Genomic DNA, 26214 nt, shown 5'->3' with positions numbered 1-26214 from the left:
AAAAAGCAGTGTCAGATTAGTGCCTTAGGCTGGCTCTCCCACCCCCTCCACTTCCTACAGGGACACTGCAACACTCTTCCCTCAAGGAGATGGAACTGCTATTGAACAACTGCTGCACCACTGCAGCCCCTGCCCTCCCACAGCTGGAGACCCTGGCCTGGTTCTGCTGGCAGGGAAAGCTCTCCTCTCTGTCCTGCTGTGCTGAGGAGTGGGGGGAAGTGGTAGAAAACCATGCGAGGGAAGCTGCCCCGCCACGGCTAATATCACAGCCCTGCTTTAGTAAAAATAAATAGGTTTGTAATATTGGTTGCAGAAAAAGCACCTGCATCACACATCGCTGCAGGGCAAGGTGTCACTTTTATTTTAAGATCTTATGGTAAGGGAGAACATTCAGAGTTGATGTGTAAGCTTTGATGTCCTTGATGGAAGTAATGTCAGCCATCAGGGAGGAGGGGGGCAAGAAATTAAGATGAGGTATTTCGCCAGATGAAGAATTCTGTGCTTCTGGGACAGCTGTAACCTCTGCATCCCCTTCGTGTTTTCCAAATCCAACCACCTGGGGAAAAAGTTGCCAGATAGAAAAAAACTTGGGTCTAAATTCTATAATGCAGATACCCTTCAGTGTTCATCTGCCTCAAAGTTAAGTACAGACGGCATAAATGCAATCCAAGAGCCAATGTTAGAAAGGTAAGTAATATAAACAGGTGTGGATAACCACCTCACGAACAGAAGCAAGGCCACTGCTTCTCCTACTGTACAGCCTTACTGAGATGAGAGAGGTTACTAAGCATAGCATTTCACAAGCTGGCAGCACTGAGCTGACTGAACTACTCACGTGCACGCTGAGCACTTTCTTCTTGCTGCTTCTGTGAGTTTGGAACCAGGAGACCAGGTCTGATTTTGTAACAGACTTCAGAGCTTCTATCTGAAACCCACAGGATTGAGGTTGTAAATAGAACAGTAATGATTTTAAACGTAAAAATGGTTGAAAAAATACCCAGAGAAGTCTCCCCTTAGACCTTCTAAAAGCACCGTGTTGCAGTCAGAGCTGGGCTGTGAGCAGGGACGTGCACCCACCTCCCGAGCAAGCCGGTCAAAGAGGTACTGCTGCGTCACAACTTCATTCCAGTTCCTGTCCACTTCTTCCCCAAGGTGGGAATCTTCACATTCTTTAAGCTTTATCAAAGCTGTAGCCTAAAAAAAAGGTCCAGAGTGTTTAAGTAACCTTACTTTGCTACCTATGAACCATCACCTTCACTGAAGTTAAAAGGTGCATTATGTTCACAAGGCAGATCCTTGTGTTTAAACATCAGTACCTTTTTTCAGAGCAACTGCTCAGAGAGCAGAGCAGGACACAGGACTTAACAAAGGACTGACATTTCAGAAAACCTCAGACACAACCAGACTGGTGTCATCAAATCCTCGTTTAGCAAAGAAAAAGCTTTTCAAACTCAACTTTTTACCTGGGTGCTAAAAGCTTCTTCGGTTAAATGCTTGATTTTCTCTTCAAAGCATGAAAGGAATTCCTCTATTTTCTTGTCAACCAATTCAGAACTAAACAAGAGTTAAATAATTGTATCAGCTCAGGCAGGAGAAAAAAAACCAACAAATCTATGGAACAGGCAGGGTTTTCCCCACACCCCTGAAAAACAGCTTTTCTCTTTTCCCTTGTACTGGAGAACTAAAACAGTGCTGCAGCCCTCAGCCTTGCAGGTGAATATCATTAAGATGAAACAGAAGGCAGCAGGCTGTGGGTTCACAACGTGAAAGGCTCCAGCAGTGACACAGAACTCACGTTCTGATGCAACTGGAGGTAGCTGCACTCCGTGCTTACTCAATTTTCACTGATGCAGAATTAGTTTCTTAAGTTAAGCTGCAACTTTTTTATGTACCCTGTCACCATTGGCAATTCAAAGAGCTGTAGTTAGCTCCAGCTTCGAGCAAATCCAAATACTGTTTGGCAACTGAAAGCGAGCTGGAAGAAAAGATGCAAGGAATCTGCTTGGCAACAGTTTGCAGTCCTGGGGGGATATTTTAATTAGTCCTTGAGTTGTTATTCCCTAATGAATTTAGGACTGCTACCATTTTAAGAGGTTTAAGGCTGGTGGTGGTGTTTTTCAGTGACTGCTGCATCTGTCAGCAGTGTCACAGCTAGAGCAAGGGCTGCTCTTTTTTGATGTCCCCTTTGGGCCCTTGTAGAGCAAGCTGGTGCCCTGAGACAGGCACCAGGTAATGCTACCGACTGAAATGGGAGCAGGTGCACTGCCTGGGTGGGCAGCCCTGTCCTGCTCTGGGCACTGTCACACTGCCCGCAGCAGCTGTGCTTCCACACCTACTTGTACTTGGTTGCCTGTGTTGCTACTGTGACCGAGAAGCCGAGGATCCCTGAAGTATTCCTGCAGGTGGGGTACACGTGGTAGCTTAAAACCAAAGGGGAAACACAACAGTTACATCTCCGCTGACAGGACATGCTACAGGTTATAACAGCGTTGGTGCTTTACAAAAACAGATCTCAAATCCTCCCTTTTTTCCCAGTATTTTCTCATTTTTGGGAAATATTTAAAGGCTGACACAGCAGTAATGCTGTAGCTGTGAAAGGCTTGTGCCAGTTTCATGGGGCAGATGAATACTTCTGAGTCTTACCACCACCACAGAGGTGCTGTGAGAGCAGCCCTGGGGAATGGCAAGCTGATGGAGGAAGCAAAGGAACAGCTTTGTGCAGAAGAGTTCCATGTTAACACACAGACAGTAGGGGCAGATCCTAAGAGACTCTAGAGCAACTCAGCTGCAGCCCGTGGCAATGGGTGCTTGCAGTTTTAATGTGTTCCAGTGCTGTTTCTATTACACAGAATCAGGAACGAGCTGCAGTGCAGGTAAGAGTTTCCAGAGTTAGAACACCAGGGAACCCCAAAAGCACGTGTGGGAGCTGCACCCACAAGTGGACTCACCCGAGGGTTTGCTTGGTTCGCAGGAAGTCAAAGCAGGGCTCTTCCATGTGCATCTGAAACAAAGCACAGATGTGTCACGACTGAAGTGACACAGCCACCGCTCACTGATACAGAAAGGGGACCACAACTGAACTGCTGCCCTTCAGCTGCACCCCGGGCACAAAGAAGGACCTCAGTCTTCTGCATTAAGAAAACTGTCTTCCACAGCACCCTTCACTGCAGCTGTTTGGATATCCAGTCCCAAACACTCATAACTTAACTTGGAATGAGCAACAGATACCCACAGTGCCCACTGTTAGATATTCACTGTCCCCTCTGTCTATTTAGAACTAAGATAAGGTCATGGGCCTAAGCACTATCTGCAGGTAAGAACATTTCGTGGGCTCTGAGGCACAAACTGTAACTTACCACAAGCAGTTCCATGAGGGTATATTCCCTGAGGCTCCTGGCACCTGACTAGAAAAGAAAGGGAAGAATTTAGGGTGATCTCGTGGAGTTACAAAGATCAGGGTGACAACTGTGACACACCTCAGCTTGGACTACACACACAGTTCACAGCATGGACAGTGAGAAAATCAAACCTCTACGGAGGCCACGGGTGTGCAGTCAAACTGCCAGGTTCTGCACGTTACACAGTGCTCCCAGAAACTGCTCCCAAAACTGTGACGTGAGCACAGCTGCTGCTCCAGCAGCTCCCACAGGGACCAGAACAGCACACAACGCTACCTGGTAATACACGGTCACTTCAGAGTTGGCATCGCCTTTGTTGAGTGTCTTCACCTTGCAGAGCAGGTGTGTGTTGGGCAGATCCACCACCCGGAACTGCACAGGGCAGGGATGGGCGAGCGGCGCGAACTGGAGCTTCCTGAAGGGAGCACAAGCAGTGAAGTGTCAAACACACGGCCACAACAGCCAGTGCAACACCCAGACCTTCACCTGCTCAGACTGCCACTATTTTCCCCTTCCCCAAACCAGAACAACGTGCTGCCTGTGCTGCCCTGAGGAACGGGCACCAGCACGACGTGCCAGCAGCACCATGTCCCACGAGGGGGAAGAAGGGAACTCCTGCATTGCTCCCACTTCAGCCCCCCCCTCCAGAAGAGTCTTAACTTGATGAACGTTACCACGTGCGTGGTGCGGGAGGCAGATACTCACTGAACAACATAATTCAGGAAATCCTTTGCTTCCTAAGAGAGAAAATATGGTTTTTATTCAGAAGAGAATTACTAGCTGCAGATCACAGCCACACAGCGAAGTGCATGATGTGAGGAAAGTGACCCCACAAGCAAAGAACGGCCGAGCTCCCTCCGCCCCCACTGCTTCACTTTATCCCAAGTCTCTCCGGACACCTCAGCACCACGAGGCCTTATCCACGTGAGCACTCCTGAGCTGCTGGGGATGAAGCTGCCCTGCACCAGCCAGCTGCCACATTGCTGGTACTGAAGAGGCCACCAGCTTGCAGGAGAGATGAAGGAGTGTTTGCGACAGTGTCCGTTCTAAGAACACGTTTTAGTGTGCATCAGCTGCAGAAGGTGTGCTTACCCTGCTCGTGAAGTTTCCCTGCACGAGACCCTCTACAAAGAGCTGTGACTTGAAAGCCTTAACAAAGGATGAAAGTGCCTCAATGGAAAGGCCCTTCATCAGCGTCTGGTACTTGTCTATCATGGACCACCTGCTGTGTTCCAAAATCAGGAGGCGCACATCCCTGCAATGAACAGAAGGAAAACAAAACCACAAGTCACCAGGAGCTGCTTAACATAAGCAATGCCACTCCTCACCCAGGAGGGCTCAGGAGATGGTACCAGAAGCACGGCTGTGGGCTCACCCTGCCCTGCCTCAGCCCCTGATGCACACTGCTTCAGAACAGCAGCCACCTGCAGCCCAGCCTGAGCCTCCTGTGTGACATGCTGGCTGCAGAGCTGCCCCAGGTCCCAGAGCCACGAGCCTCCCTGGAAGGAGCCTGCACCAGCACAGGGCAGCTCAACTGCTGCTGTGCAGCCGCTTTCACACTCCCCCAGAACTCACTTGGCCAGAGTCTCGGGCTTGATGAGGATATTGAAGTATGTTTTCTTCAGCTGCTCTGTTATCATTTCAAAAACTGCTGGAGTAAGGCTGAAGTCGGTCAAGTAGTCAATGATGAGCTGAAACAGCAGCTGCAAAAAAAGCAGAAGTCAATTTTCTGACAACTAACTCCGATTTATTTCAAATATATTACTTAAAAAAAATCATCTCAACATAAAAGACACTAAAGCACATTCCTCAACTTAAAGCACATGCCTCAACTCTGCTAGACATTCTTCACTAAACAATTAATTAGCACTCACAGGTAGTTTATGGTTGAATCCTTTCACTCGAATGATTAAGCCGTGCTCTCCAGCCACCAGCTTGTACTCCAGCTGGGCAACATCTGCTTCATAAGCTGGTTCACCAAGGTTGTGGGAAAGGATGTTTACAAACGTATCAAACAACACTATGCTGTGCAGAGAAAAGGGCAGAGGGATGAACACGGAGGCTGGTCAGCTTGCTTGTACACACAAGACATTCTATCACAGCAATGAAAACCTGAGCAAAACGAGACTCAAAACCAGTTTTTAACAAATCTGGAAATACACAGTGCAGATTTTCTCTAGACCTCACACACACCCATCTGTTACGGTGACTGCTGCAGAACCACCCTTGCCAAATGACAGAGAAACAATGTTAAGGATAAGAAAAGGAAGTCTTAATTCTATTCCAGGAGTCTCTCTTCACACTTTTCCCCCCGTGTGGGACCACAGTTACCCCGCACAGAATGCACAACTAACACAGCCCTTACTTCTCTGCAGACTGCTGTATCAACGGAGAGATCAGATGGAAACGAACGTAACCTGGTGGGGAAAAGACTTCAGTGAGATGGGGTATAAGCAGTCACAGCTTTCCAAAATCTAATCTTCTTCCATCACATTATTCTTTGGTCACAATTCAAATCTAATGAAAATTGTCACTGAGCAGTAAGAATTTATTTCAGCTTATATTAAGTCAAATGCCTTCTCTTTTTCACTCCAAAATCTTTCCTTAAAAATAACAACTGTTAAAAAACACAAAGCCATACCCCACTGGATACTTACACATGTGGTGTGATCAATATAAATAAAAACAAACAACTCTAGAAAGTTCCACAAAATGTATGCCTAGCAGACTTTAAGAACTGTGTCATTCTGCTTGAAAAAACCAGTACATCTTCCACATTTGTCCCAAACACAGACTGTATCTCTCTTTTCCTGTGGAAGAGACTACAGCTTTCTCTAGCTATGATGTGCAGCCTCAGTAATGTATTCTGTATGCCAAATTCTGTCCGTAGCCAGACTGTCTGAAGCCAGTACTTTCAAAACGTTTCAGTGATGCCACTTTTTAACCTGAAATATCAGCAGGGTTTCTCACTTGCAGGGTACCCACTCCTGTACTGTAGCCAATGAATGCATCAAAAGGACCATGGAAGAGCTCACAGTAAACACCTGAGTTCAAATGGTGAAGACCTTCCCCTTCCCGAGTTCCTGCCCTTCAAATAAATTCCAGCTGGTAGAAACAAGGGCTTTGTAATCTTAGGAAAGCCTTAAGGCGTTTACCTTTGGGGATTTTGAATTTATCATCCTTCCTGTACCAGAGGCAGCCTTGCTGTGTGCTTAGTGCTCTGACTGGATACTCTGTCTCAGGGCAGTCAGCAACCTTCAAAGCAAAGTCGGTGGCTAACAAACATCAAAACCAAACCAAAAGCAGAAGTTAGAGGCGTTCACAGGCAGTGAGGCAAAATGCATTCTAGTCTTAAAATTATCAGCAAAATACATTTTTCTCTGCCTCGTTTGCTACATTATACGTGACAGCATTTGTTTCTCTGGGCCCAAAGAGCATTCATTATTCAGTTTCCCAACAGAATGCCACCTCAGAGGCTGAGGAAGTGGTGATGCTGCACACCATGTGGGCTGCAAATTATGGCTTTATATTTTATTTTGTTTTGGCAACAAAGCCAGATGCTGTTTACTTTCAAAACCAGAAGATTAAGTGAATAAGACTCCTCCTCATAGGTGTCCACAGTTCTGTGTAAATACTCATGGACTGTGGGAGATCTGCCAGGGTTATATAACCTTTCAGTTTACGCCTTTCATAATGTCACTTCTCAAACTTACATAGAAAAGATTATTACATAAGATTTGGGTGAACAGAATTCCCATGTATTTTCATTTGCAAAAACAAGTTGATGTTCAGATGGAAATAAAGATTGTTTCTACATTAACCACATTAACTTCTCACAGAAATTACCACAGGAAGACTTGATTCATGCTCAGGTGCCTTACCTATGTATTTGTTCTCTTCTGGGAGGTGTAAATCCTGATTTAGCTCAAAGTCACTGGCCCATAAATCACTCCAGTACTTGTCAATATCTGTTAATAAATATTAAATACACTTAGTTCAGCAGGAAGGTAATGCTTTCCTATTTCCCAGATTGGCCATCTCATCTCTTAGCTCCTACTGTCTCCATGAACACCTGCAGTACAGTAACTCTCTTTGTGCCATCTGATTCATCATGACTTCTAAATCTGCTCCTGACAGCTCCCGATGAGCAGGACTGAAGCAGTCCTATTTACAAGTAAATCAAGCCTGCCCAGATTAGTAATCCAGTTACCAAGACACCCCATCCCTCATTATCTGTGTTCATTTCTCTGTTCAGAACCTGACCTGCAGCCGAGAGGAGCGCCCTCTGAGATCCCTGCCTCCTCAACTATAAACCCAGGGAGCTGGAATTAAGATACCAAAGACACATTACAGAGCAGGATGGAGTACTTGTCTAAAGACAGTCAGTTCATCACTGGGATTCACTTCCTTGCTTCCATGTGGTTGTGTTCTGTGCTGCTCTGATGCATGAACCAGGCATTCTTTGTGTTCCAGCTGCTGTTTTACCTTCCACGCTGTACTGTGTTCCGAACCACCTCTCCTTCAGGTGACACTGGCCCTCGTTGGCAGCAGACAGCAGAACAAGGTTGGCCCTCTGAGGACTGAGCTGGTTAAGGGCATCAGCAATGATCTACAATTTCAAGACAGTACTTCAGTTTCACATGCAGCTGTAGCTCTGCCTGCCCCAGATGAGACTCCTTAATCCCAATACATGAAGAACAAGACATCACAACCTTACACACACAAGAAAACTTGTTTCCTAAGCATTAAAAGTGACTCAATAAATGCAAAACTTGTGCCTGCAATATGCCTAATTATATGTCTATATATGCCTGCATTATACAGTACACCTCTATTTTCCTTACATCAAAACATGTAATTGGAGTTCAAAGAACATTCACCTCTGGCTTATATTCAAACAGGAGTTGGTCTCCTGTCAGAAAATCCTCCTTTGGAAACAGCTGCATGTTCTCACAAAGGCTTTCCACATAGTCAACAGGATCTGTCTGAAAACAAATAAGTAAAGCTATTTGTTGCATAATCAACAGTTAAAATATCGATTTCCTGGCCTGAGCAGACCTTGAGTGTGAGTTCTATGCTGAGTCTGGGATGGCATTTAGCTTTGGTTCTTAAACTAAACAAGTTTCATAACCATAAATGATATTGAGGACTCCTCTGAGACTCCCAAAACTTCAGAGATGACATCTTGAAGAAAGAAACAGCCCTGACCACGGGCTTACAGTCATTACACCTCCCAGGTTCAAGTCCTAGTACAACGTGCTCCTCTCCAGGGAACACAGAGGTCCACAGTTCAAGGTCTCCAGATTTCCAGAACCTGGAAAGAGCAAGCTGAGGAACTGCTGATGCACACATCTCTGATTCTGCTCCTTCCCAAGTTCTCTGGCATGCTGTCCAGTATGAGAAGGAAGAGATTTCTTATTTGGACATGAAAGTATGGTAACTGTGTACAAGTGCCTAGTGCAGAATTCTTACTGTGTGCTTGCTTTTGGTTTTGTTGTTTTTTTTTTAAACCAGCCAACATCACAGTGCAAAGATCCAGGTATGGATCGCAGCTCCCCCTGAAGAGAGGCAAGTCTGCCATTATCTATGCTTTATTAATGAAGTTAGAAATGGGACTGATAATTGCTGAAGACACTGCACATCTGAGAAATGGGAACACAGAATCACAGCCTGAGCTACAAATAAGTGCAAAGAACACTAATGTGAACCTTTCAGAATTAAACAGACACATTCTGATGAAAATGTCAGACTTCAAACTGAGCAGCCACTGCTTGCAATGGTTAAAGACCAACTCATAGAACTGCACACAGGGCAACAGATATTCCTGTCATATCCGAGGTACCGAAGAGCCATCCCTTATAGATCTTTAGTTTTAATCTGCTGCTCTACAAAAAGCTTTTGCTAGAAGACTGTCAGCTCTAATTCTGTAATGATCACATTGTGCTAACAAATTCATAAAAGCTGGATTGCAGTAATAAACAACACCACACTACAAAATTAGTGTTAACCAAGGGTCGTTAACATCCGCCCTTGCGAGGCCACCAGCAAGGCAAAGCCTTCAGCACACACTGCTGTCCTGCTCCTAGAAATCAGCAGTGCCAAAACAGATTTTAAGAAGAGTATTTAGACTGTGAGTACTGAAAAGCATCAGACATGGCAGAGAACTTAACACTAATGACTGAAAGTGGAAGAGAAAAAGAGCTCAGGACATAGAGAACGTAAAGAGCACGGATTTATTGAGGAAAAAGCTTCTCATAAAACACTGCCCCATTCTTTAAGTGCATCATCTGCTTAGTGTGGAACAGACCCTTGAAAATGTGCCTCCAGATTTAAGAAAATAATAAAATAAATCCTTCTTATGCTTCACCTATGTGCCAACAGAAAACAGTGGATCAATACCTGTTCCTGGTAGTGAAATTCATTGGCTTCAATCTTCTGGATTTCTTCCCATATTCTGTAAGTGAGGGAGGAAAGAATGCCAAACAGATACCACATTAATACAGACTGTCACTGGGTCACCACAGCCTTCCACAGATCTGCCTTAACACATTCATTTAAATCAGTGCACAAGTGCATCACATCTACTGCAGCTCAACTCAGTAAAATTAGCAATCAAGAACTAAAAGCAGGAAGCGAGAACTTTTCGACTTAAATACAGGCACCTTTCCCACATAAACTTTCCCTACTGACTAGTTTATGCTCCAGTGACCCACCAAAACATGCAAACTGCAAATAAAAGGAGAGAACCTTGCCAACAGCAGATGCAAGGGCAAACACTTGCCTTTTATCTGGCCCTCTTTGCTGCAGCATCTTCACATACTGGAACACAACGTGAGCCACCTGCAGGCAGAAAGGAATGGATTACTTTTTCCAAACAATAGGAAAACAGTAGGGAAATCCAGTTACAGTAAACCATACCTCATAGAAGTGCTTGTAACCTTCATCAGTCAAAGTTACAGAAATGTTGAAGATGGAGTACGTGGAGTTCTGTTCAAACCCTGTCTCACCATTTCCCCCATATAATGCAAGAGCCCAAAACCTATGGAAGAGTTAAAGGTGTTTATTAACAACTTGTTTCAGCTTCATTTAAGCTTAGTTAACTTTGCACATCATAGCTTCATTTCAGTGGCTTTCAATCCGTTTCCAGTTCACACGAAGTTTTTGAACACAAGGAGGTAAACCTCAGGATAGAGAAGTTAAGAAAAACAGTGAAAAAGCTAAGTTACCTTTTTGATTTCTCTTACAGATCAGGCACAGTGCTACTGATCCATACAACACAAACCAGAAACCACTTATTTCACACTTGTGACTAATATCAATTTAAAAGATATGACTTTAAAATACACATAAAAAAAGGCAGACTGGAACTGACATTATATATATATGTATTTTATATGTATAAAACATATATATACACAGAACAGTTTGGTTTTATTTTAATCATACCAAAGCATGTAGTTATTATGCTTTAAAGATACCTACTTCTTCCTAAGAAAAGAAAGAACACTGCCTTTGCCTTCATGTCCCACCAACCAGGAAATGTAATGAAGTGGTTTCACTCTAAAAGAAAATTTAAAGATTAAATGCCATAGTTTTTTACTGCACAAACAAATAAAAACACACTGACTGTGCCTTCATGGTAAGCACTGCATTTTCGTGTAGCATCAGGGTAATAGGATAAGGGCATGGGAGCTCAGAACACCATGGCTGACATGAGTAATGAGGAGTGATGCTATATCAGCTGTGCATCAATGCCACTCAATTTATAAAAATAATTGTATTTGCATCAGTTTAATTCATTTTGAAAGTGTTCTCCCAGCTGACCCAAAGTAATCTGTAACATAAATAAGTGAGAATCTTTGGCAAGCCAATACATTTACTTACAGCAAACACACTGGAAGGAAAAGTACAGCACAGCTTTACCTGTAGTACTCTTCTTGTGGGGGAAGTGCCCAGGTGATGCTCAGTGAATGAACTTTCCTGATTGGAACAACTAAGCAGAAACAAATGTACTGATTATAAATAGGTAATTAGGAACAGAAATTTAAAATAATACAAGAAGGATGGTTAAAAGTTATTCAGAACCACACAATAATTTATCCTTTCAGAAAACAGAGGAAATATGCACCAACGTATTCAAAATGCTGTAACAAATCTACTTCACTTACCTCTGTAAAGCTTGTGAAATTCTGGCGTGTCAAAAGGCTGAGTCAGATGGCCAAAGCTGGGCTTGGGCAAACCACTTGAAAGGAAAATGACAGTGTGGTGTTACTGGCAAAGGCTCAAGGATATACTGAGATAACCACAACTGTCAGCAAACACAGCTCTGAAGCAACGAAGGCAGAACACAGACATGCAGAAAATGGCCCCTAAGGAAGGGTGCAGTTCAGGACTCACCCAACCCAGCTGGGAAGGAAACCTGCCATTCGCTTGCACCCCACACACAACTGAGTAATTACCCAAGATTTAGATTAACCCATCAACTCCTCCCTCTCCTTCTCTCCAAGGCAGTAACAATAAAAGCTTGCTTTCCTAACAGAAAGCCAAACACAGCAGCAAACTTTCCCTGGCCTTAGATTCACGGAGGCCAGACACACTGTCATGTGTGGAAAAGGAATAAGAGAAGGACAGTAAGACAAAAGTGTCTCCCCATGGCACAAGACAAGTGCATTTCATATCCACTACAAAAATTAATATCATGCAAAGGCAGAAACTGAAAGGGAAAATGAAATGCCTTCCAAGTTAGCTAAGCCTCTGCAGAACATCCTTTTTAGATAGCACACTGCAAGGGAGTTATTAAATATATGCAACTTCTAATCACCACTCTAATGGTGGCATTACAATTCAAGAAACTGTTTGAATTTATTTTACTTTTAATTACTCTTGCCAGAAAGCAAATAAAAGAAATATAAAATGACAAACTAGGTTTAAATGATTCCTTCACAACTGAGGCACCAGCACAAATTAAGCAAACATAGCTGCAAGTTGGCACTACACAGCGTGCAACTGAAATGCAGTGTGTGATCAAAGCCTTCCTGAAACAACCGATGTCCATCTCTAATTATCAAAGCTGTCCATTTTCTGGATAAACAAATGTTAATTTCCATTATGTCCCCATTAAGAGATTTTCAAAAATAAACCAACAAAAACAGTCATTTTAAGCATGGAGAATTTCACTGTTTGTAATGCCTTTATAGAGCAAAATATCTTACTTATTTGGGATCTCGGAAAAGATTTCTGTCACCCACTTTTCCAACGTATCCAGTGTTTCTATTAAGGACAAAAGAAAAAGAAAGCCAGAAATATAATTCCCTGAAAAACGGAGACAAATTCTTTATCCTACCTCATGTTATTTTGAAGAGGCTGCAAGTCAGCACACTTCGTAACTGCTGAGTTCTGAATTAAAAGCTTTAAATGGTTTTGAGTCAATTCCACTCAAATATGTCTTCCAACACAGCTCTGTTTTTGTACACTCTCCTGAAAAGCCAGACTGATACAACTGGGGTTTAAGGTTTGGTAGGAACTGGTGTGACCAGGAAAGAGAATTGCTGACTTAAGGATCTGCCCAACCCCCAGTGCCTGCAGAGTCATCCCATCCTCCTACGTGCACTACACAGCCAGCAGCTTCACACCTAAATGCAGTGCTATGAATTCCTTCCCCCACATCTCCTTTTCTACAGAAGATGTGCCAAGAACCAGAAGTTTGACTTTTTCAAGGATCAGAGTGCAGCTGAAGCCAGCACCACTCTGCATCCCAATAGTGATATTGTATATGATAAAAATGACAAAAGCCAGGGGGGGATTGCAGGGAGGATTCAGTTTCTTTTGTTTTGACAGAGATAGAAATACAAAGTAGGCCTGTCTGGCTATCAGTTCTGATGCTTTTCTCCTCAGTCACTGGAGGAAACAACATCACAATCCATCACTACGTGAATGATTACTCAAGAGACATTCAAAGCCCTATGTCTACAGTCTAACCAGAAAATAAAAGCACAGGAGAAGGATAAGCAACTCTGAGATTACCCCTCCATCTTACACATGGAAACTGGAATCAGGTTTAGGCATTCATAAACCTCACTTGAATGCACACAGCTGTATTTTCAGCATAGCTCCATACTACATACTCAACTTCTCAGCAACTTCTTTTGTCTCAGCAAAAATGGCCCCCCTAAAAGTCTGGAGTTTTTTGTGAAATGAAATTCAATTCCATTTGCAAACGATTTTTCAGTTTATTGGAAAAAAAAAAAAACAACCCACCACTTAGAATGCCTACACTTCCTAGAGAGGCAGGTATTATTTTAAAACCTCTCTGGAAAAAGCCCCATCCAGAACAAGACAATTGGAACACCAAGTGTCATTTTCTGTGGTGATTCAGTGTTGACAGCAGGGAAAGCAGCAGCATTAAGTCACTTAGGTGATCTGATGCTACAATCCAAGCTTCTCTTCTAAATACAGCTTTGAGGTTTTAGCTTTTAGGTTAATGTGGAATCTATGTGGAATCTATCAGCTGCAGTCAAAAATTCCTCAAGAAGCGTCAGAATGACAGCAACACAGCACAAATACTTAAGTTCCCATTTGGAAACCAGGCTAAAATCTGCATATAAATACCCCCTGCAGGACAGCATAATCCACTAGAATGGCTTGGGCTAACGCTCAACTAATTCCAGGGACACCACCCCAAGAGCACCAACGATCCTTTCTACAGGGAACAACTGATGTTACCTTTAGATTGGACAACTAAAGTCATATAGTGAGCTGAGTAGTGGCGCTGCCAGAAGTCCCTCAGTCTTGTGTAGGTATCGATATTATTCTTTTTGGGCTCATGTTTGAGTGTATCTGCATTACCTGCAAAAATTAAAAGGCAGTTAGTTATGTATTATTAGATACTGGTTACATCAAGGCCATACACTGAGAATTCCTTCTCCCCTGTCACTGTCACACTGAGCACATGAAAAATACTCATTTGGAGTTAAAGGAATTTTAACTTAGTTTTTTCCCATTCCTAGATAAAGATAGCTGATATTTCTATGAAAAGAAAGGACAGTGACCTCCTGTATTATCAGATCACCCACACTGTGTACTCGACAGCTCGTTGTCTGTCACCAGCTTCTCCTTACCCATGGAACTTAGAGAACAGGGGACATGTAGTACATGTCACTAAAGAACTTTGTAAAAATCACCTACATTTCAAAGCTGGATATCTCTATTACACGCCATACCCACCACACTGCAGTTTATATGCCCACCAGCATCACTAGAGTGAGGGAGCTCTGAGAAGGACATTATTGCCCAGGAAAGAAAGGACAAACTTCTTTTCTTCTCCTCTCACAGTAACTGTGAAGGTTTGCTTCTGCAACCTTGACAGTAAATTCATTATCTGCTATGAAAAGCCTCACCAGGCTCAAATCTAAGAATAAATTATTTTTCCAAGGAATTTCAATAGCAAAAACAAGCTTCAACAAGACAGAGATAAGGTAAAGGTGATGCTTTCTGACTCAACAGAAAGTTACCTGATTGCCTTGGGCAGCCTAGTTCCAACCTCAGCAAAAAGCAGTAACTGCTAAAAAAGCAGTAATAGAAAATATCTGAAGTAGGCAGCTGCTTTTATTCCTAAGGGCTTTGCTATAAAATGAATACTTCCAAGAAAAACTATTGTTTGCTGTGTTTAGGACAGCTCACGTCAGCACATCTTTTAAGCAGCTAGAAGTTTGAATATTATTATTGCTGTGTATGACTAATTCAAAACTTACCCCAAAAGAATTTCTTCATAGGATGTCCAGGCCTGGCAAGACTCCCAAATAGCATATCCTTTCTGTTTGCATCAGAGGGTCTTGCTAACTGATACTCTGTTAAAGATTTTGCAGTGGCACGTGTAAGAATTTGGGGTCGTGTTCCCACGGAAAAAAATAAAATAAAAAACTCAAAATACAGATGCAATCTAGAATATTTTTAATTGATGATGAAATAGTGAAATAGAATAAGAAAGAGGACGTGCAAGCAACAATGAAAATAAACCAACAGAACAGGAAAAAAACCCAAACAACTAATTCACTGTTGAGAAGTAAAGAAAGGGATAAGCAGGGAAAACATACAAAGCTCCAGCTTGTCCTGTCTGAAAGTCCTCAATCTGTTAAATTCAAGGGGAACACAAGGCCATTGATATTCTACAGACAGGCTCTGCAGAAAAGGCTGGAGGACAATTACAAACCTGCTTCTCCCACAGAACATGTGGACCAGCTTTGAGTACAACAGTAACATGAGAAACTGAAAACTGAGCGAGGCACGTTCCAAAAATGCAATTTTGTAATCAGTTTACTCAAATCCAAATATGGGAAAACTAAGAATTCATCTATTCCAATGCACGTTCTGGTAGTAAGAAACACACACAGCAGAGCTGTGAACTAACTCCCTGGACTGGGTTATTCTGCAGCCAGTTCATCAGGCTGACACAGGGCAGCTAGTGGCAGCTCACTGCTGCAATGTCAGCACAAGCAAAGGAGTGCAACTGTGATGAAGTCAGCACAAGTGAAAGTACCAATCAGCTTAAGTTGTTGAAGAAACTACACCTTACATCACAAGACAGGTCCTTGTTTGTATTGACACTTCTTTAAATTCTAAGATTGAATTGCCCTGTTTTCCTTACCAGAGGACACATGAAGAAAAAGGCTTGGAAAGTACATTTGAACCAGTTAGCGTAACAGCCACTTACATCTTTTTTTTTCATCTAAAGCAGTGAAATTTTATAGGCAGTCTGGAGCTATTCATCACATTAAAAAAATAGAGTGAACACTCACTTCTGTGTCAATTTCCCTCTGTGAGGCAAATTTGCATTAGGACAAGTAGACAAGTACAATCGCCCTGACTTGTACCAGCCCCAGAGGACAGGAGGGAACAGTGGGGCTAACCAGGTAATCCCAAACAGCAACCAATAAGCAATGTTTAAAAACAGGTGGGTTTTTGTTTTTTAAGATGATGTAATAAACACACAGAAAAAAGAACTCTTACCACTGTCCACAGCCTCGACCTCTCGGTCTATTGCGTCCCTGATCATCAGAGGGTGAATAAAAAACTGTGCCCACCTATGGAAGAGAAAAGCATTGTACTTCAGTGTCTTTTAAACGACTCCTACTTTCTGTTTCCTCCCCACTAAACGAGCTGTTGTGACAGATTACAAATATAAATATATTTTAATTCTTTTTCATTTTCAAATACCTAAAAGCTGGACTCATCTGCAAATATAAGCTGAATCTGATCTAATAAAGTAAAAATTCAGACAGTACTTGGTAAAATGTGCAAGCCCTAATTCTTGGCTTCACCGGGGGAATACATTTTGATCAAAATAAATTCACAGTGGTGTCTGCTCTCCTCCTGAGATATTTCATAGCGACAGCAGACATGCCCTCGTGAATGAATAATTTCTTCTCACTGAAGGAAACCACTCACAAGGTGGGGCTGCAGCATAAGGAAGTGGGTTAAGTAATTCCTTGCAAATGATACACATTTCACTGAGTAACTGGGGCTGGGTTAAATGCATCATTTTGAAGCAACACTCCAGCTATCCTCCCTTGCAGCTTTACAGACAACACTGGGAAACAGCAAAGTCAGAAGGCAAGCCCTAACTCCTCCAGAACAGACCTTCCAAAGGATGAGTCACCCACCAGGGCTCCACGGGTACCTCCCTCAGAACAGATGTCACTGTGCACAACATTTCTCCCATCACCAATGCTTAAAGGTGGCAAAATGATCAGAGAGCCACACGCATTAGGACTTGCACATGAAGCCTAATCCCATGGCAGCCTCTGGACACACACACAAACAGCCATTACCATCCAACCAGCAGTTCTGCAGTTACCTATCAAGGGCTTCTTTGAAGTATTTCCTCTGCACGTCGAACTGGAAGACGGTCCGCTCGCAGTCAGTGGAGGCATTGTCACTGCCCCCGTGTTTCTTCAGGAACACATCGAACCCATTCTCATCTGGGTACTTCAAACTGCCCATAAAAACCACTGGAAAGGGAATGGGTAAAATTACCACCAATTGGAATTAGCATTTTAAGATGTCTGGACAGAAACTTGCTGTGGTTTCTGTGCCTGTATTATGTATTTACCATCTGCTACCACAGAGGAAAAAGGTTTACAAAGCTGCACGTAACGTTTCCCTCCATGTTTAATGGCAATCAGAGGAGCATGCATTAAGGCATGGCCTGACAAAGGGTGAGACACCTCCTTCCACATTAACAGTCCCTCACTAGGTCACTGTTTTCATAAAAGGACAAATCTATTTAACAAACAAAAAAAAACGCCAGGTAGCTGAAACATGAAATGGCTGAAAAATACCATGGGAATTCAGAGCTAGCTAGCACTCATTTTGCACTTGGAGAAGACAAAACAGGAGCAGATACATACTGTGTTCCAGGAAGTGTGCTAATCCAGGCAGATCTTCAGGATCAGAGAAGCTGCCAACAGCTACGCAAAGCGCTGCTGCAGACTGAGGAAATACAACAGTTTCAGTAAAAGCTGCTTCAAGAAATATTTCAGGAAAATGACAGATGTACAAGACAAATCAACAGGCATAATAAAGAGAACCAGTTTGAATGCCTAATCACAAGGTTTCAGAGCACAAGGAAGCTCTCTGTAAGATTTTTCCACTCTATTGCTTTAAATACACACCTGCTTTTCCGTGCAGCCTCTCTTTCTTGTCTCTTCCTTTTCAGCCAGCTCTTCTAACTCACTATCATCAGGATCATTGAAATCCTCGTTATCTTCTTCATCATCATCCTCATCCTCGTCGCAGTCCTCATCAAAACCTTCTCTCCCATCTTCAATCTCTGCTCCAGAGTCATCTTCATCACTTTCCTCTTCAGATTCATCACCACCCTCTTCTTCTTCTGAAGATAACGCAGATGGGGCACCGTCCAAGTAATTCAAATCCGAAATTAAAAGTGCACATAAGCCATTCTGCAGTTTGATATACCTGAAAGAATAATTATTTGCAATGGATACACATAGTTGCCAAATCTGAATTTTCAGATACATGGACATTTATGTATTTCTCTTAGGAGTTCTGTCTTCTTCAACTGACACTTCCTGATAAAATAAAGGCAACTGAGGACAGCAGCTTTACAGTGGAAAAGTAAAAAGACACTCCTGATATTTAAGAACTGAAAGAGTAAGGAGCAAGCAATTACATGCAGTAGCAGAAGCCCTTCTCCCAGCAGTGCTCTGGACATTGATTCAGGCATTTACACCTCTCTCTGAAACAGATGAGCTACTAGCACCTGCTTAGAGAAAACTTTATTTACTCAGAATAGGTAAAACCAAACATGAGTAGACTACTATGCTTGGCAGGCTCTTGTCATGTATATTATGCAGGTGAATTAAGATATTCATTTTTGCCTCAAAGCAGGCCACAAAGACTCCATTTTATTTGATTCTACGAACGCTTTCCATCAAATGGGGTGTCCTTTGAACACATGCCTGCCAAATCTGTACACATCTCCACAACCCTAACAAGTCACAGTGTGTTGCTACCAAGAATGACCTCGCACCGGTCTCTGTGTGCATATATATACATGTGAGCATGTTACAAAGTGTGTACATCTATCTGCAAACTTCCACCCAGCACCATTCATTCATTCACTGTGCTGCCAACTGCAGAAGCTAAATTCCAGATCCAAAAGAAAAAATTAAAGAAACATTTATTAGTTGTGTCGAGCTCATAAATTATGACTGCTCCTCAAATGCAGAATGGAAAGCACCTGCTCCAGCTGCCTGATCACTAACACCTCATTTGTGCACAGCAGGACCACGGAGCACCACAACCAGGTGAAAGAGCAACTGCACGTTTGTTCATTTAAGCCAGAGCAGGTGTAACATACAGAGATGTATGACTAACTGCTGGAGGTACAGGCAGGGCTGAGATGTCCGGACACAGTCATCCTCGTGTTCCAAAGTCTGCAACAGAGAAGTGTGTTTGTACCACACGCATCACATCGTGCAGCTGCAGCACTTCTCAATGCACAACAGAGTCCCAGACCCAGGAGCACTGCATGCTCAGCTGCTTCAGACTCTGGAGAACACCAGGTAGGAGCTGCAGGCAAGGCAGCACAAGGCAACACAGCACTGCCTTCCAGCAGCACCTCCACCTCTTCGTGCAGCTGTCTACTTCAGCTGTCTGACCAGAGAGAATGCCATTCAGAGAACAGCACAGAGCTACTCCTCCAGAAGAGTGCTCACCATGCAGCTGCTCAGCCATGTGCATCCAATAGCTATGTTTATCCCTTCTCCACGCCACCAGTAAACCCAAGGAACTAATTTGACAGTAAGGATACTAATTTGACAGTACTCATCTTCAGGCTTGTGGGTGTTACATGCTAACAGCACCCAGCAGCAGGCAACAACATCACCCTGCTGCTGCTGGAGGCTATCAGTTTCCAGTGCAGGAGCACAGAACAGGTTGGACCCAGCAGAGCACCACTGACACAGGTGTTCTTTACTTTCCCCATGTTTCAGACAAATGGAAAAGAACAAGTGCAATCAATACATCAGTGTATCGACTAGTATACAACATCACATTGAGAGAAATGTAATCACAACACAGCAAGAGAAGCAACATAGTTCAGTTGCTGACTGAATGGGCACTGACACACATAACACACCGGATATAAAATAAAATTATCCAGAATGCATCTTGGATAAGTTGGAACAGATTGTTCTCACACCAACCTCACTTAATTGTTCAGCAGTTAAATGCTAAAATGTGTATCAGTGCACAGCTAATACGTTGTTATTTTCCAAATGGAAACAAAGCATACAAGCCTAGGGAACTCCACATAAAGATGCACATACAACAAATCTGAGCGGAAGAAACACTAACCCACACCTCAGTGCCCACCCACACACAGAAGCCTTGTGATCATTTCTGCCTGAAACTTTTGAAAATACATTCTGCAGTCTGCTTTGCTCCTGCGAACAGCACACATGAGAAGACAATTTGGTGGTGTGCTCTAAGAGTGATGTCCCGAGACAAAACAACCGTGAGATGCATTACACATCACCACCGATTTATGAGCAGAGCACAAAAAGCGTATGCACATCACCACATCTTTTTGTCTTGACGTGTCTCAAAGTTTGAAATACAGTCCTCTGAGCAATGCCTGCTTTGCTCCCAGCAGTGCTAGAGTTCTGTGTCTTAAGGGCAGCGTGCATCTGTGCTGTGCAAGGCTCACCCCCATACACACACATCAGCCCAAAGAGATGCAGCTCCTGGCCTCCACCTGAAACACAAGGTTTCTGAAAGACCTCAGCATTCATTTATTGCACAGTACATGTGAATGCACTCCCCGGTGCTGTGCACACAGAGGAGCCTCAGCACACACTGCCAGCGATCCTTCCCGCGGCCTGCACAAACTCCATCACTCACTGCAGGCAGCAAAGGCAGAAGGTTCCCGAGCTGACAGACCTCCGCAGGCAGGAGAGAGCGGCAGGAGCAGTGAGGAAGCAGGACGGGCAGGGAGAGTGCGCCGCACAGCCAATGGGAACCGCACGTAGCCAATGTCACCGTGCCCAGGCAACCGCGGAGGAGCGGCTCGAACAGCACCAGGGCCGGGAGCTGCGGCCGAGCGCGGCTCGGGCACCGCTCAACGAAATGGCAGCGACACGTCGCCGCTCAACTCGGAGACGCGCGGTACGACTCGGGAACTCAACCCACACCCCCCCCCCCCCCCCCCGCCTCACCGGTACTGCTTGGGGTCGCTGGGGGATTTAACGATGTCGGGATCGCCGAGGTTGGCGCCGGGCTCCCCGCGCTCCTCTTCCTCCCCGTGAGGCGAACGGCCCCCGGCGTCGCGGCCGCTCTCTCCGGCCTGCTGCCCCACCGTCAGCTCCGGGCAGCCGTAGTTGGACGCCGCCTTGTTCCTACCGGGCATGGCTGCGGCCGCGCCGCGCCACAATGGCCGGGCTGAGCCGCGAACCGGCGGCGGCGGCCGCCCCCGCGCCGCCCCGAGCCCCGCCGCTCGGCCCTTCCGCGCGAAGGCCGCTGCGAATCTGCGCATGCGCCGCCGCCGCGCAGCCCCCGCCCGCCGAGCTCCGTCGCCAACCCGGCCGGCTTCCGCCGGGCGAGGAAGGGGCGGTGACGGCAACCACGGCTCCAATCGGCGTCCGTCGCGCAGCCACGCGGGGAACGCGGCCCAATCGCGGGCTCTCGCTCGGCAGGAGGGTGCTCTGATTGGCGGCAGGAATGCGGGTTTCCACCGCCTTCTCTCGTTTCCTTCAACGATTGGCACGAGCAGATGTCGCTCACTCCTGCCAGGACCAATCCGCTCGCGCAAAGCGCGCGGCCCGCCGCGTGGAGCGCGGGTCCTTCCGCTTCACATCTTCTCACGTACAAAGCGGCTATTGATTTCCGGGATGAAGGACCGCTAGAAATGGGCTGATCCGGCTTGATCGAGGGCGTTGAAAAGGCACCTTCGTACGCACATACGGCTGGCTGATGTAACACAGCTCACCTCGGCACGCCTGGTGGCAACTTCTCTTTTATTTCGCAGTTTCAGAGGGTTTAGATACAATAATCACGCTCCCACGACTGCACAAGTCACATTTTCAGTACTAGCTCAAACACACCCAAACAGCACAGTAAAGATCTCTGAAATAAACAAACCAGCTCTGTTAGAAATCAAGCCTCAAGCACGACGAGCTCAAACAACACCAAGAGAGTTGTATTTTTCTCCAGAACACCGCGGTGGTTTTTTTCTTTGAACTAATACACTTTGAGATGTGACAGAACAAAATTACAAAAGCATTTGCTAGTGCCATCATCAGGCAACTCCCAGTGTGGTGGGCAGATAAGTTTCTGACAGTTTCTAACAACAGAAAGCCTCCTTGGTCAGAGGAGTTTATGGGCTGATGGTAAAGCCATAGAACTCCACATAACCATTAAGAAAGCAATTTTTTTCTATATCCACCTAATTTACGTTTTTACAGATGCAATTTGCAGTCACTGTTCAGAGCTGGGATGTGCAAACAAAGGTGTGATCATAAAAAAAGGCATATGCTTCACAATATCACAGATTCACAAAAGCAGTTCCTTATATTTCAGAGAAAGACAAGCTCTGCACCTGGCCACTGCACACACATCACACATGTAGCTTTATATTTTAGTATGAGCATATATTTAGTGCAATAATATTCTAGGTGTTGAATATTAAAAATTATTCATCCCCTCAAAGAATCATGCGACATCTGTTGTGCATCTAACAGGATACCTTTATCATTTTTCATCGGTGGCTATGTTTTATTCTCCACATCTTTCCCCACAGACTTCTACTAAAATTATACTTAGTGGTTGAACCTGAAACCTCTAAGTCTATCCTCACACATGCACCCATCTAGCACAAAATTAAAAAAAGAAATCAACAACAAAAAGCAGAGAGAAAAATCTAAATATACTGGCAATAATACTTCCACTCCTGCTATTTTTCTGGGATAGTGCTGTTTTTAAGTCTTACATGCCAGAACTTGCCTCCAGCTAAGCACACAGCAGCCACTTCCTCATATCCATGATCCTGCAACTCATCTGCCACTGAGCAGTTGATCAGACTAGATCCAAACCTAGACATTTGCAACACTATATAATCCTTCTTCATTCAGCATAACTCACACATTAACACTAGGCACACTTACAGTATTTATTCAGTTTTTGTTTTTAAATTATCAGATAATATATATTAAACACTCTGGCACATTAGATATACCAGTTTCCTATAACAGGCACTTCTGCCTTTGGACACATGGTAACGCACCACCACAAATGAAGAGAGAAATTTTTTTCTGGAAAGGAGAAGGACATTTCTCAGCAAGAGAGATCACTAACACGAGCAGTTCTGCTGCGAAGGGGGTGGGTTGTCTGTGAGCCTCACATTCCTTCCTGAAGTGCCCCTGGAAGGGTCTGACTCTATACTCTCTGACATCTTTTCACAGATTATATCCACAAGACGCTCGAACACCTGCCTTACGTTGATGTTTTCTTTGGCACTAGCTTCAAAATACTCAAAACCTGTGAGAAAAAAAAAGAAGTAATAATAATAAATCAAGATTGATGATATGGAGATGTTAATTTTTTTTTTCCAAATTCACCTTAAGAAAACAAGCAATTTTTAGGCTCAGTTGATTCTCGCAGTCTCAGAATACTGAGCAGAAGTGCTCTGAAAATTCACCATCCCCGCTGACAACTGGCACTGCTCCCCTCCAAGGACAGCCAGAGCTCTGCTGCTGCCAGCAGCAGTGTGCTGAACTGCAAAGTTTTTACCTGTGATGCCTTGGGCCTCACACTTAGTCTTTCTAACCCCAAGGGCCTCAAAAACCAACCATCACTTACAATAGATATTACTTTTATGTGTACCAAGCTATTATTTTGCCAGCAGCACGAGCTCAAGTATCACACAGCTTATTTTGGAATAAGACACATTTATATTTTGGGGGTATTCTTTATCAGTTTCTTTGACTCTCTTACAAAAGAAGGGAAAGAAAAGTCTAAGTGACAGCCACTGCTTGTAGACTGCATCATCATGTATGTGGTACAAGTAGGTACTCATCCCATTCTACCTCTTTTTATAAGTCATGAAATAACAGAGGAATTGGTAGTGGAAACGTACACAAGGACAAAAGAATTCAGAGAACAGTACTATGGTATTTGTCCGTCTAATACTGGTTCAGCTTTTGCTGTAGCAGAAGCTGTTTTGATTCTGTTCACATTCAGGCCAATAAATTTCTTAATCTGGTTGGAAAATGATTCCAATGAAGTTAATCCCACTATACGAGCTTAGAGAAAAATGCTAAAGGATATCCTTTATGTGAATCATTATGGTGAATGCTAATGGCTTAAGCAGGCAATAGTCAATTAAAGAGATTCCTCCCACTCAATACACAAGGTCATTTCAGATAATGTGAATGCAGTTATCACAGTTAATATACAAAAAAGCTGGCTGGTAAAACCATATGCTTTCCAGCTCTTTTAAAAAGAGCATTTTGTAATGCAGAACAGGAGGGATGGGACAACACTTTCCAAAGGCACAGTTAGCTTTTGCTGCCCATCACAGTGGGACACGTCCAGCATGAGGACAGGCTGGGGAAGAGCTGCGGATTCTCCAACAGAAAAGCATCCTGCTGATGGAGTCAATGCCTATGGCAACTCCTGCACGTGCATGTGCTTCCAAGCATCACAACACATAACAGTTTCAGATTTGAGATGCCAGATTTGTATCTAAGTATACAGATCAATGATTCTGGAGGGAGGGAGAGTAAACATCTGAAGTCCAAATAGAATTGAGAATTCCAGCAAAAGTTGGTATTTGATATTATATTGGTGTGGATAATTTTTCAACTAGTAACAGTGTAATAGTGTCTTAGAAACTAACATGGGCACAAATTTGACAGTCTGCAAGATGGAACCTGATTATTCATATTCTCAAAAGTATATTAAATTTCAGTATGTGAACAAGATATGCAAACTGCTGATCTGATCAAGGCCACTCTTTAAACACCTACTCATTGTTCACTGCACTCCCATAGCGCCAGTTTAACAACAGATTTTGCACCCTCTGATTAATGCTTAAGAATTGAGAACAGCATAAGATTTCATAATGGAATAATCATAGTCCACAAATTTAAGTCTGCTAACAATCTCTACTCTTAAAAACTAAACAAGGATTTATAGCATGTCCAATGTAATGGTCTCCATGGCTTAACTACATTCAGTTTTAACAGGATTTTCTTGCCACGTGAATTCTTCAAGAGAAGACAACAGTTAATGCAGAAATCCAGATTCCGTATGCCATAATATATAATGAAAATAATAAATTTTTGAGAGGGCAACAAACTCACCTTGATTTCTCGAAAATTTTTAATGCGATTCTAGCTTCCTCTCAATGGAACACATTTACTCTTTTATCCTATGTCAATAATGCAATGTCATTTTCTTACCGGGGTGGAAAAGTCCAGTACAATTTTAGAACATTTTACTAACTCTACATTTCTGATATATAGCTTTTTATTCGCTGTTTAGTTCTAAAAAAAACAAGCAAACAAACAAACAAAAAACATCAACTTATTCAATAAAATCAACTTTTGCTTTCTTGAATTCTTCTTAAGAGACCTGGAGATAGGACTGTGGTTATGAAAACTTCTTTCAGCTGATGCAATTACAAGCTGTTCTCTCCAGATAAAGTTTATTTTTCTTATACTAATCTGTCAGTATTGTAGATACAGCAACACTACACTAAGGTAGCATTCAACAGTGAAGAATTAAAATACCAAGCTAGAATACATTAATCATCTTAGTTGTAATGCCGTTATTGAATTATTATCACCAAAAAGGATTATGTTTTTATTGTACAAATCAAAAGGAACACAGAATGAAGAAGTGGAGGAGAAAAACAATAGAAAGAAGAACTGTAACACATACCCAGCTGATCAGCCAGATGTTTCCCTTTCTCCAAAGGAATGACCCTTTCATCTTCCATGTCACATTTGTTTCCAACCAGGATCACTTGTGCGTTGTCCCAGGAGTAGGTCTTGATTTGTGTGGCCCTGCAGCAGGATGAGATAGATTGTTTTCTTCAAGCAGCAAAATAAATACCATTAAGCACAATATCCATATCCAAAGACAAACGACCAAGCTTACACATGAATCAGAATGCAACCAAAGTAATCTACAACCCCATTCTGTTTTATTATTTGGTAACTTTGCATGATAGTTCTTTAATACTTTGTGTTTTACAGCTCTTTAGATCCAGACAAAAAAGCTGAATTGAATAACTTTT

General features: G+C 43.5%; 2 protein-coding genes across 3 annotated transcripts in view; both read right to left on the bottom strand.

Moving 5' to 3' along the window:
- Positions 1-200: 200 nt before the first annotated feature.
- Positions 201-21450, bottom strand: NRDC (nardilysin convertase). Its single transcript, XM_065738947.1, has 31 exons — positions 21134-21450; positions 18068-18371; positions 17804-17885; positions 17251-17404; positions 16404-16477; positions 15149-15244; positions 14121-14243; positions 12611-12668; positions 11567-11640; positions 11322-11391; positions 10881-10958; positions 10317-10437; positions 10180-10238; positions 9798-9852; positions 8279-8383; positions 7884-8007; positions 7280-7366; positions 6554-6673; positions 5764-5815; positions 5273-5423; positions 4974-5101; positions 4491-4653; positions 4104-4135; positions 3675-3813; positions 3357-3404; positions 2949-3001; positions 2337-2420; positions 1464-1554; positions 1078-1194; positions 836-925; positions 201-556 (listed from the first exon to the last, which is right to left on the bottom strand). Exons 1-31 carry the CDS (start codon positions 21448-21450, stop codon positions 359-361), a joined length of 3447 nt encoding a protein of 1148 aa, XP_065595019.1. The 3' UTR covers positions 201-358.
- Positions 21451-23068: 1618 nt separating this feature from the next.
- Positions 23069-26214, bottom strand: part of RAB3B (RAB3B, member RAS oncogene family) — a 39985-nt gene continuing 36839 nt past the window's right edge. For both annotated transcript variants that reach the window (XM_065739033.1, XM_065739044.1), the window contains exons 4-5: positions 25857-25981; positions 23069-23450 (exon numbers count right to left, since the gene is read on the bottom strand). In XM_065739033.1, coding sequence (XP_065595105.1) covers positions 23263-23450; positions 25857-25981 — 313 coding nt within the window. In that variant the 3' untranslated portion in view covers positions 23069-23262. The remainder of the gene's footprint in view (positions 23451-25856; positions 25982-26214) is intronic.

Source organism: Cyrtonyx montezumae, unplaced genomic scaffold (assembly GCF_038088225.1).
Source record: "Cyrtonyx montezumae isolate F1298 unplaced genomic scaffold, pur_monq_1.0 scaffold_1, whole genome shotgun sequence".
Classification (NCBI taxonomy): Eukaryota; Metazoa; Chordata; class Aves; order Galliformes; family Odontophoridae; genus Cyrtonyx; species Cyrtonyx montezumae.
The sequence above is the reverse complement of the archived record's forward strand: the minus strand, read 5'-3'. Positions and strand labels throughout refer to the sequence as shown.

What these genes read in the sequence shown, in the direction of transcription:
- NRDC (XM_065738947.1), bottom strand. Translation starts at nt 21,450, where the DNA reads ATGCGCAGATTCGCAGCGGCCTTCGCGCGGAAGGGCCGAGCGGCGGGG. An exon ending in GTTACAAGCACTTCTATGAG is followed by an intron (nt 10,239 to 10,316) that starts GTATGGTTTACT and finishes TTCTGCCTGCAG; the next exon opens with GTGGCTCACGTTGTGTTCCA. An exon ending in ACACAGGCAACCAAGTACAA is followed by an intron (nt 1,555 to 2,336) that starts GTAGGTGTGGAA and finishes ACTCTTGTTTAG; the next exon opens with TTCTGAATTGGTTGACAAGA.